Here is a 12,874-nt window from a genome sequence, read left to right as displayed (position 1 = left end):
TAGGGATTCCAATCATCCAGGATTGTCCTGGAGTCTCTAGGAATTAAAGATTATGTCGTGTAATGAAACCTCCAGGAATAGGTCCAACCAAAATTGACAACCCTAACTTCTGCCAGTTTTTTTTCTCACATGGTGGCAAGTTGTGATTGAGTGGGGTGTTCAAACTTCCTTTGAATACCCCAATGGTAAAACCCCCTTGTTTATATGACTACTAAGAATACCATCTGCAGTTACACTATCAAACCCTCTATCTTCTAGATGTAAATCAACCATTAACTGCTTGGGGCTGGGAAGAACTTTCTTCCATGTTATTGCAAAGTTGTAAATTATGGGAACAATCAAAAGCTAGAGTACTGTGTCCACTTCTGGGTACCACACTTTAGGAAAGATGTGGACAAACTGGAAAGAGTGCAGAGGAGATCCACAAAAATGATAAAAGGTTTAGAAAACCTGACCTATGAGGAAAGGTTAAAAAAGTATTTTAAAAAACTGAGCATGTTTTGTCCTGAGAAAGATGACTGAGGGGTTACCTGATAAGTTTTCAAATATGTTAAGGGTTGTTATAAAGAAGATGGGGATCAATTGTTCTCCATGTTCACTCTAACTAATAGTTTGCACAATGCAAATATGTAGAAAAATATTTGTTAATGGGAGAAAGTGATTTTTTTATGATAACAGGGTATTAAACTGAGTTTTGCATGTTTAATTTTTTTTTAAATTTAAATTTTTTAGTGTCTTTTGCTTGAGATAAGTGGTCTCATGCAGGAGACCTCCTCCAGGTCTATAGGGACCACATGGAATTCTGCAGAATTCAGTTTTATTTATTTATTTTTACAGTAAAAATACCCAATATGCCAATTCCATTAAAGGACCTGAACCTTTCTGCTAGGTGACTTCATTGCCAAGGTGACCTCTGACCTGACATACCCATGCTTAGGTAAGTGATATTGTCTAGAGAAAATACATTTCAATGCTTGAACATATTAAGTTGATGACCCTCTTTTATTCTTTTGCCACCACACTTTGGAATGGCATTCACGATATAACAGTTTTTGTAGTAACAACATAACTTAAGAATGGCTATACTGGGTCAGACTGAAGGTCCTTCTAGCCCAGTATCCTGTCTTCCGACATTAGCCACTGTCAGGTGCCCCAGAGAGAATGAACAGAACAGGTAATCATCAAGTGATCCATCCTGTCGCCCATTCCCAGCTTTTGTCAAACAGAGGCTAGGGACACCATCCCTGCCCATCCTGGCTAACAGACATTGATGGACCTATCCTCCATAAATGTATCTAGTTCTTTTTTGAACCCTGTAAAAGTCTTGACCTTCACAACGTCCTATGGCAAGGAGTTCCACAGGTTGACTGTGCGTTGTGTGGAAAACAACAACTTCCTTTTGTTTGTTTTAAACCTGCAGCCTATTAATTTCATTTGATGACCCCTAGTTCTTGTGTTATGAGGAGTAAATAACACTTCCTTGTTTACTTTCTCCACACTAGTCATGATGTTATAGACCTCAAGCATATGCCCCCCCCTTAGTTGTCCCTTTTCCAAGCTGAAAAGTCCCAGTCTTATTAATCTCTCCTCATATGGCAGCTGTTGCATACCCCTAATCGTTTTTGTTGCCCTTTTCTGAACTTTTTCCAATTCCAATACATCTTTTTTTGAGATGGGACGACCACATCTTCACTCAGTATTCAAGATGTGGGCATAGCATGGATTTATATAGAGGCAATGTAGAATTTTCTGTCTCATCTATCCCTGCCTGCGACTTAACTATCTTGAGCAAATTTGTATCATCTGCAAAATTTTGCCACCTCACTGTTTACCCCTTTTGAAGTAATACTTCAAAATAGCTGCATATCATCAACCAGAATTTATGTTTGTACAGCATCCACATGACGTTTTGCATTGGTTTAACATCGCATATTAAGTTAAGCCATGACAACTTTCTTATATAGACAAACCCTTATTCTCCAGTGTCATCTATATGCTAGGCATTATACTTTAAATAATTTATCAGCACAGCAATAAATCATGGAAAGATAGTCAACAGTACTTAATGATGCTTTTATTTTACAGCATACAAACTAAGTATTCAACAGGAATTAAAGTGCTTAATTTTACAATACACCAGCTCCCATCTTTATGACCAAATATACATATGTTACAGAAAATATATACAATATCTGCAAATATTTTACATTCATATATTTCTTGACCAGAAAAATTGCCACTTATATTTGCACAACTTAAATTTTGCCTCTTTTTTGAAATTTTGCAATTCAGTGTAAAATCAGAGCAAAATTTACACCTCTTTGAAACATTAGGGTTGGGTTTTTTTTAATTAAAAAAATCAGTTTCTTCCAAATTAAACTGAAAACAGTGTTTTCATAATTGAGAGGTTCTAATGCACTGCATGTATAGCGGACATTACACAGTAGGGCTGATCCAACTCCCACTGAAGCAAACAGTCTAACTCCCATTAGCTTAAGTGGTAGCAGGAGATATCTTACTGTATGTAAAATATCCTTCTATTGCAAATTGTTCCCTATGTATAACAAACTTTCTCTCCTTCCTCTAAACGTTATGGCACCTCTGTGTAAAAGAGGCTTTGACACAGTTCCCTACCCTTTCTTGAACATTGCCACTATAAATAGTTAATGAATTCACAAGGATAAACTATAAATTGAAGTAGGTTAGTATCACACATTGACAGAAACAACATGTTTTATTCATGGAAATCATCTGCTTTTACCATTTTGTCGAGAAATAAAATCTACATTTATTTGGAGGGATGGGGATGACAATGTCATGAATAAATGTGAGAATAATTTAATGAAGAGGCAGTACGAAAACCACGTTGAATATTTAGCTGAATACTTAGACTGAATATCAGCTTGTAAATCAGTTGGAAACAGTAAACAGGCAACTAAAGTAGATCTACTTATGTATTGATTTTTATCCCCTTAAGGTATATACAATTTTGTCAAAAGACTACTTATATTTTTAAATCACAGTGTACTTTTGATTGTAAAATGCTGTCTGAATCAGATCAGTCTATTATAATTGTCTTAAAAATATATGTTAATTAAGCCTCCCTATTGTTTTATAAAAAGGAGAGAGGACTAAAAAAAGCAATCTGATTGGCATATGTAAATTTCCATCCAAAGAATATATTCCGCTACAGTCCAATTGGTCAGAACCATATTGGTAAGTTAACTGCCTCTTACCAAGATGGCCATGAAGTAGATAACAGCTAGGATAAAACAAGGTCTCCTTTTTATAGTTCATTTTAAGCTCATCACAAACACTATAGAGTTAGACCCATACACACCTTGCCAATTTTTTTTTTTAAAGGATTCTGCACATACAATTGTTGGTATTGCCCACCCCAATTCTTTATTATTTGAATTATCTGCCTGAAAACAAATAATTTGTTCTCAAGGACTTCCACCTACTTATTCTCACCTACGCCATTGTTAGTTGTTTTGGAGATTGCAATAGTGTGATAGAGGGTTATGAACTTGATCCAGCTCCCACTGAAATCAATTTTAAGTTGGCTCTGGTCCTATGAGTCCAGGTGAATGGCAGTAGCAGCAGCACATCTAAAGATCCCGGTTGTCATGTGCATGCCTTCAGAGAATATAAGCCAGACATAGAGCTAATGTAAAACATCAGAGCTGTTTAGGCACCATGGGAGCTATGCCAATTGACATCAGCTCAGGATCTGTCCCTACATGCTTTCATGGATGGGTCTCAAATTCATTATTTAGAATTATTTCCATAGTTAACATTTTTAAAACTTCCTGTAAGAAAACAGGTGTTCTTAGACCTAGAACTCATAAAAAAAAGTGAAAAAATGGCCACTTTTTTTGGAATTCCATGTTTTCCTTTTGAAATTAAAAGTTTGACCAACTACAGCCATAGTAAAAATGGGGAAAAGATTTAAAGTTTTTGAAGTTTTCCCCATCTTTTCAAGTTTCAAAGTTTTGACCACTCTACTTAGACCCTGTTTGAATCCTTGTCTGTAACCTCTTCTAAAACCTATACAGGCTTGGGGTATGTGTTCTGTATTTAGTTTCTCTGCCTCAATTTACCCCATATATTAAAATGGAAGGAATAATACACCTCTAACCCCACAAGGGTATTATGAGGCTTATTAAAGGTTAGTAAAGAGCTTTGAGATCCTCTTTGTAAAAAGCTGCAATTATATGATGTGCACACATACTTTACATATTTTCAACATTCCACTCCAATGGGAAGAGAATGTTTTCCTTTTTCAGTGCTTGCTTTTTGCAAAAAATATTTTCCTGTCGAACTGGGGTATTTAAATACAAAAAATACTCCTGTCAAAGTCAATAGAGTTGAAGCTGCAAGATGCTACAGGCTTTAACAGCCTTTAATCGTTCAAGTGTAATTACATGAAGCCATAATAAAATAGATAGGAACAGTAGTACAGAAATGTTTAAGACATATTAAAAATAATGCAAAGGGTTACCCAAATGAGATTCTGTGCTTGCAGTCATCAGGAAAAATATGTTGAAAAAATAATGTAAATTTTACCATTATTTGCCAAATAAATGTGACTAAAGCTTTTTGATTAGCCATAGTTCTGGTGGAATACAGAAAAAAACCCTTAAATATGACAAAAACAGTAAGTAGTCAAATATCTGATAAGCTCTAAATTGCACAAAAATATCCTCCATCACCTAAAACATTTTAAAATGAGCACTTCTCGAATATAGGGATCACAAAGCTTAAATACTGTAGCTAAGGCATTCAAATACATAATAAATGAATGCCCATTTGTCACTTACACATATGTAGCATCTCTTCATGCTACTAAAATTAAACATTTATCAATGTTTTCTTTAGGGAACTTGGTTTAAAAAACTCACTCAGGGCTGAAATTTGGACACAATCTAAACTGTTGGGTTGGAAAGAATTTTTTCCCTCCATAATTCAAATGTTCTAACGTCATGGGAATTAAAGCATAGCAGTTACCACTTTCAGTTTATGTCTTTGCAGTCAGAACATATACCTTAAAATTAAACAGAAGCTTTCGCATTCGGGTACGTGGATTAGCCTGTGAGGTACTGGGTAAAAATACTTGGAAGAGTTGTCACTGGGTCCAGAAAAGCAACCTCTCTCCTTCACTGTCTATATCTTTTTGTCCAGAATGGTTGGCCCGTGTTTATACTTGTAGAATGCACACAACAATAAAATAATTCTTGCTTTTCAGAATCTCCCATTATGTGCTGACTGAGAAGGGAATAGGCTTTGAGCAGACAGTTTTATGATAATAAAATGAAATAAATTATTGGGTCAAAAACCTAATTACAGATTTACACAAACTTTAATGGCTCAAAATGAGCTAATATGGACCAGGAATGAGAAAGGGACCAGGTACTGGAACACCTGACTTCTGATTCTGGCTTAATCCCTAATTCAGAGTCTGATTTTGGAAGAAGTCATTTAGGGCTTGGTCTTTCAGAGGTGCTGACTCCAACAACTCCAACTGAAGCGGTTGCAGGTACTTAGCCTCTCTCAGAACAGTCAGACCCTAATCTCTTTACTTCTCAGTTTTCCCTATCTAGGAAAATGGGGAAAATATTGCCTACTTATGTGCCTCACAAGGAAGACTGAGTTAATGTTTGGGAAGTGCTTTGAAAATATGAAGCACTTTATTAGTGCTATATATTATTATTTCCAGTCCAGATCATCCCTTCCTGTGGGAGGGGACAAAGGAGAATAAACCTGAGGTTTTCCTTACATGATTCTTTTCTATTGGGTGGGTGAGGGAGTTGTCCATTCATGGAACAGGTCCTGAAACCTCATGTAGATTCTGCATGATCCATGACTTCCAGGGTATTGGCAATGATATTCCCACTCAAGATGCACTGACAAGGCTCTCAGAAATCAGCAGTTGCCTTGGGAACTCCTTTTGAAGGCAGATCTCCACTGAGGAGAATGGTCATGGAAAGATATAATACTGACCCCCAGGTACTTCTTTCTGGCCAGAGCTCAGCCTATGTGTTTCCATGCCCTAAGCCTGGATGTCCCCAGGAGACAGTACCATTTGGGGAAAGAAGGCAATGCTACTACAGAGGAGGCCAAGTCACGCTGCACTTTCTGAGTGAGATGAGCAGATCCATGCGTTAGTTTGCCCCTGTACACCAGCATGAATCTAAGGGTATGAGAGGGCCCAACTTTAAGGGACATACTATGAACTGTAGAAGTGGTTTGAATTTTTCTACACTGCCAAAGGATTTTTTTTTAAATAAAATAAGTTGTACACTATATACTGCATTAAAATAAAGTAGTGAACAGAATTACATGCAGAGCAGTCTAAACTAAGTGAAGACCAAGGGACAAACACTGCAATGACATACATCCTGGGCAACTTTACGAGGCCAGATTCTGATCTTGCTTGGGTAAAAATCTGGACTAACTCCACTGAAATCAGAGGGTTACACCAGATTTACACTAGTACAACTGAGATGAGAATCTGGCCCACTGAGTTCAGTGAGGGTGCATAAGAGTTAGCACAGAATTTGCTGTGACTGCCTTACACTCACCCTGGTCTCCCTAAGTATTGGGCAATACAGACAGATTTGGGATGCACAGAAGTAAATGACATTAAGTGAATGACTATACACAAGTACAACAGTTGACTGAAAGATAATCTTTCACCCTCAATGATAAAAAAAAGTAAGATCTGTCAGAGTGACAAAATAAATTTGGGGGGTAAAGTAAATCTTGATTCAAGTTACTGATTTTTATCTAATTGTAAAGATGGATCCAGAGTTTTGATTGCGTCTATCCCCCAGAGTTTTTGAGAAGACTATCTAAATCTGAATTTTGTGACTTGGGACCATCTTAACTAATTGCTGTATTTTAGAAAATAAAAGATTTCATTTGGTTTTTTTTAAGTCAGAAATTGATTAACTTGTTCTATTAGTGAGCCAGTCATTGCATATGCACTATAAAGACTTATAGTCCATCTAAAATGTTACAGAGAAATCCTCTTATAGCAGAGTCATTTGTCCCTACATAAAAGACTATTAGAAATGAAGATTCATCACGGGCCCAATAGTCAAAGCCTGACTCACACAGGTAAGTCTTTATTCCCAAGAGCAGTCCTAGTGAACTCAATAGGAGTAAGGACTACTCATGCAAGTCAAGAATTGCAGGATCAGACTTTATATCTGAGTTCATTCAAAAAGGCTCTAACATACAGTATGATGTATAATCCTTGCAGATAGTTTTTAGTTATCACTAGCTGATGCAATATGTGTATTTGTGAAAGTTAAAACACTTTAAACACGTACAAGTGTTCCAATGACCATAAAGGCAAAAAAAAAATATGATCCCAGAAGATCATTTAAGATCAGGATGTTAATTGCCAAAGCACATACTGTATTTTAGAAAGGTAGCACCGGCACCTTAAAGATAACAGGCACAGAACCAAAAAAAAAGAGAGAAGACTACTCTTTTTTAAAAACACAGCTGGAATTCACAAATCCATTACATGCCACTTAAATTACTGCTATTTTTAAAAAATTCATAATGTATAAAAATAAGATCAGTAGGTGTAAATTAGTTAAATCACTAAAGAGTGATTTTTTTCAATTCAGAACCCTCTGCTTAATTTGCAAGAGAAGACATGCTTTATTTTAAATAAATTATAGACTAATAAGAACCTATGTACTGTCATGAAGCAAAATCAAGTACAATTTTTTCTAACACTGTACATATATTGTACTTTTATTTTAGCAATGAACTTCTAAACTGAAACAATTAGATTCTTTTCCTGATAAACTGACAAAAGCCAATTATTATAAAAGCAATTTGCATTAAAAAAGTGAATATAACATATGTACAGCATTGTGTAAGTAATTCTATAAACTAGATACAATAAACCAAACTGTCCCAGTATATTTCACTACAGATCTATTTTGGCAATGTGGAGGTATATCTTTTATACTGATAAAGTCCTAACATGTAAAGGATACATCAAATATCCACATTCTTTATTAAAGTAGCAAACTTTAACCCAATAGCAAGTGAATCATACAATGCAATTTACTTTGAGACAAACAAGAAGTACACTAAAGTTAATAGGTTTTGTTCTTTTAATGGCATTTATGTTTTTTTAAAAAAAATTCTGTGGAATGGGTCTGTACATTAACTTCATTGACAGAACATAAATATAAGAAAGTGATCTCTAAATAGATCAGTATCTTTTCAACATAAAGTGCTAAGAGATGCATGTAGTCATTAGGAGAATTTGCTTCTTTTGCTTGAACAAAGAAAAATTAACCAAGAATCTGACTGGATTATTTTAAAACAGAACGTGGTCTTGAGCTTCAGCATTCGGATTTTTTAGAAGATTCAGGCTGCTCCTCTAAACTCATCTGCAATTCATTTTGACATTCCGGTGTCTCACCTTTGACAGCTAAATGGATGACTTTCAACCATTTTTGTTTCAGTTCCTCGCTGTCTGCTGCAAAGCTGTGTACAGATTTGGACTGGGTCAGTTTAAAGCTATGCGGGAGGTCAGCACTTCTTGGAGTGTCATCTACTGCATAGCCCAGTAGTGGAATTGTAGCCAAAGCTTTAACATCCTAGGAAAAAGAAATAAATCCTGATAAAAACCTACTGTGGTTCACAATACACAGGCTGAAAACAACTCCTTGACTATTCCCAGACCTGAAGAAGGGCTCTGTGTAAGCTCAAAAGTTTGTCTCTCTCACTGACAGAAGTTGGTCCAATAAAAAAGATACCTCACCCACCTTCTCTATACATCCTGGGACTGACACTGCTACAACACCACTGCCTACACAGATTTCCCCTTATTCTCACGTTACATGTCTTTTTCCCCAGATGCCACAATGGGGCAAAGGAGTGAGGGGGGTGGGAGGGATTTTCTATTTGTTTTCACTCTGTTTCCTCGCTACATACCTGTGGAGCACCATACATGTATAGCACGAGAGCTTCATGTTTAGGAATAACACACCAAGCTTTCTGCCAAGGCTTTGATTTTTCCATATATTGAAGAAAGCTACATATGACACTGTTTCCAGAGACTTCAGCTGATTCAATCTGTGGGGAGATAGTACAAAGTGTCAGAAGGAAAATATTTTCCTTAAGAAAAACTCAAGTTTTCATGATTTTGACAAGAATGCATAAAACAGAACAATTAAATACAACACCATTAATAACAATCTGTGGAAGTTTCTCAGAGATGTTCTAAAGTGCTAATGAGGAGCCAAATCCTGACAAACGTCTGCTGAAGATCATGAGAGTTTGCCTGATTAAAAACTGAATAAGGGCCTGAGGGTGTATGAAAAATAAAAATGTATCGAGATATATATTCAACCTCCCACCCTTAAATATGCCCAATCTGTCTTGCTCCCTCCAGAATTTTTAAAGTGCATGGCAGAATCACCCTTAACTCTTAATCTACGTCCACCAATGGTTGGTTGCTAGATTCTTTAATATCTGAAACAATCTTTCTGATTTCTAGCATGTCTACCATGAAGGCATCCAAATGTTACCAGCAACCCATCACAATTATGCTCCTCTTTTGGCATTCAAAATTTTATGAAAGCATCCAACAGAAATGTATTTTCAAAGGTCATATTGGAATGCAACCATTTTTCAGTCAATTTTTCAGACAATCAATCTTAGGTCAATTTCTCTTGATGTTCACCCCAATAGAAATCTATCTCAGCATGATATGTTTTTGCTAATATTGAGAGATTTACTGCTACATAAATTGATCAAAACTAAGTCTTGTTACGGGTATTTTGAATGTCATCAGAAATATCTGAAATTCTCTTCATTCTGGCCACAAATTTCAAAGATATAGCATATTTTGGGGTTTTTTTGAACTAGCATACTGAAGATATATATGGTGAAGTCCAGTAAAAAAAATTATTCAACTTTGAGGATACATATTCAATCTGATTGGCTCAGAGATAAAGAGTAACTTTCACTGAGTTTCATTGCAGCCAGCTACGATGATTTACCTAATTGGCGTACGCAATCCGATTGGGTGGCCTTGCTCCAAACTTCAATATTGTTTATTTGTGAAGTGGTAAAAAAACAAAACAAAACAACAGAATTTTACTGGCTCATAGGACTTTTCAGCTAGTGATGAGCCAACAGATTCTTATTGTATGTAGCAATAGATGCCCATGCAGGAATTTTACAGATTCAAGTATTTCATTCTTTAAACAGCGTACCTCCAAGATGCCTTTCTTTTTCTTTTCTTCACTGTCTGTGCAACCCATTATAATCTGATAGCAGTCCTTACAAACTTTGTTCAATTTATTGCCATCGTATTCAAGATGAGCTTTATAATCAGAACATTTCCAGCAAACCACCTTAGGAAAAAGAAATAATAGATTAAGCAAGAAAAATTACCAGCAAAATCTAATGATCAATTTAAAAACTCCTAAAATGTAGATCAAGTGAGGTGTAAGTGCTGTCTTCTGACACTGGCAATGCTATCTATCATACCAATTGTAATTTAAAAGAAAAACAATTTTTAATTATATTTCACTATTTCTTGAATAAGTGAGTGCTTTTTACCTTTCAAATTGCTGGACTGAATAAAATGCGTACTAGGATTCTTTTAACTGTTCTACAATTTAGGTCCTGATTCAGGAAATCACCCACATTCAGGATGGGTGCTTACACAATGAGCTTGACCTTAAGCACATGTTTAAATCTCACTGAGGTCAATCAGAGCTTTCAAATTTATATCTTCACATCAATATTAAGGACAACTTGAGTATAAGATAAATTCTCCTGCAGAAACGCCCCCATTCAGTTTAGTCTTGTGGTCCTTTTTCTGCAGGAAACACTCAAGAGGTACGCTTACTATTTCATTCTCTATATCAGTGGTTCTCAACCCATTTACCATTATAGGTGGCACATGCAGCTCTCTCTGTTGCGTGGGGCCACATCCACACAATATATATACTACCTGTATCGCCCAGCATGGGCTGCAGCTGTGTGCTGATTTGGTCACGGGTTGAGAACCACTGATCTATACACTCCAATACATATAAAATGATACCATGTTTTTTGTAAAAGAAATTGTTGCTTTTGTCGGAAACAAACATCTTTTAACTTTGTTACGAAATCTAAGCATACAGCTTCATAGTTTGTTATGAAACAACAACGACGAACACATACCAAGGGAAGAACTGAAACAGTTCCATGTTGTACCCCGACAGTGAACTTTTTTCTTTTAAATAGACTAAAACAAGAAAGCTAGACTCCTAAAAGGTGTAGGAGGACAGTCTTTTATTGTAAACATTTTTCAGCAGCAAATATTCCTCTGAGGAGAAAAAGAAGCCCAGCATGAAAAACAGAAGAGAGTGAAAATAATTTTTTTTTAGTGGTTGTAGTAGCTAACTGGAATAGTACATAAGCGGTACTATGTATTCTGCACTCTGATATACCACCAAAACAAATGTTTTTCGTTGGGCCCAACCCATACTAATCTAGATCATAAGGTCTTCAACCAAAACCCCTAATGAAAAGTAAGTGAGCAATATTAAGTATCATTTCTAGAAAAGACTTCTGGCAGCAACCTGAATTAGCCTTTAAAAATATATTTATATCCCCATGAAACAACATTTTAAAATGAAATGGAAGGACATGCATTAGAGAGAATACAAAAAGAAGTCAATTAAGAATTTCCTGAATCACCAATCATGCGGAAGGAAAAGGAATGATCATAAGTTTAACTGGGCACCTCTAAATTGGAGGAAGCAACCCAAAAACTACTAAAAGAGTTAGTGCTAATCAGAAAGAGCTAATGACAATGCCTGAAGCATAGTGCAAAGCACAAAAGCGAAGTTATGAATGCAGTAAAGGCATGTAAATGTACATTATGCAAAATCACCCAGGATAAACTCTGAGACTAAGATTAAAATTAGGCGTTGCACCATCACTTACTGGAGAAAGAAATAACTTACTGGGAGATGAGGGAAGAAGCACGGTAGTTTTGCTCTATTTATAGTGCATCCCAAGGTGAGTGCATAGGTCATAGTTGATCTAGTCTGGACTGATATTTCAGGTATTTTGCATATCTTACACATTTAGATACCTAGCTCTGCTAAGAACAATTTACAAGAAATTCTTTCCAGCTTCTGCTCTGTTTTTTGGCTCACCTAATAGAGCTGCTACTTACAAACCACAAAGGTCACAGCTGAAGTCTCTGCTGCAGTAACATGAACAACAACCAGCTACCAGATGGGGACTCTAAACAACTGTTTAGATCTGTTCTAGAGTCTGGTCACCCAGCTAGCAGATGTAGCTTTGCACTTACATGTCCACATGCTCGACAATGATGCCTTCTCCTTGTCAGTGCATTGAAGGGCTCTTTGCATTTCATGCACATTGTTACTTCATTGTCTCGGATCCATCTTGGTGCTCTCTTCCCAAGCTCAGCCTTCTGAAGAGGGAAAAGAAGGACAATTGTGCAGTATTTTTAGTAGAGAAAATAATTATTCTCTTCCTCTGGAAAGGACATGGCAAAGCACAGCTCAAGCTATGTTTTGAAATCTACGCAAGAGATAGCTAACAAAGAATCCAGTCAAAGATTGTAACACATTGCCGAAAGGACACTCCATCATTCATTTTAGAAAGAACAGGATTGTTTATAAGGCATGGTCTGGCTCATAAAGGGAAATGGTTGACCAGCAAAATGATTACTTTGTAATTCCATTTCTAGAAGAATCCTAAGCCTGAATATGCAGCATCTGACATCCTCCAGCAATATGCCATTTGTAACTGGAAAAGGACAAAAAGGGCACCAGTTGTACAAAGCTACAGTAACTCAACTTAC

General features: G+C 36.3%; 1 protein-coding gene across 4 annotated transcripts in view; it reads right to left on the bottom strand.

Annotated features, from left to right (window-relative positions):
* Window positions 1–2,111: 2,111 nt before the first annotated feature.
* The window catches only part of FGD4 (FYVE, RhoGEF and PH domain containing 4), a 187,222-nt gene continuing 176,459 nt past the window's right edge, over window positions 2,112–12,874 (bottom strand). For all 4 annotated transcript variants that reach the window (XM_073321777.2, XM_073321787.2, XM_073321796.2 and 1 more), the window contains 4 exons: window positions 12,356–12,481; window positions 10,257–10,397; window positions 8,971–9,111; window positions 2,112–8,633 (listed from right to left, as the gene is read on the bottom strand). In XM_073321777.2, the coding sequence (XP_073177878.1) occupies window positions 8,376–8,633; window positions 8,971–9,111; window positions 10,257–10,397; window positions 12,356–12,481 (666 nt within the window). In that variant the 3' untranslated portion in view covers window positions 2,112–8,375. The remainder of the gene's footprint in view (window positions 8,634–8,970; window positions 9,112–10,256; window positions 10,398–12,355; window positions 12,482–12,874) is intronic.

Source organism: Lepidochelys kempii, chromosome 1 (genome assembly GCF_965140285.1).
Source record: "Lepidochelys kempii isolate rLepKem1 chromosome 1, rLepKem1.hap1, whole genome shotgun sequence".
Lineage (NCBI taxonomy): Eukaryota > Metazoa > Chordata > Testudines > Cheloniidae > Lepidochelys > Lepidochelys kempii.
The sequence above is the reverse complement of the archived record's forward strand: the minus strand, read 5'-3'. Positions and strand labels throughout refer to the sequence as shown.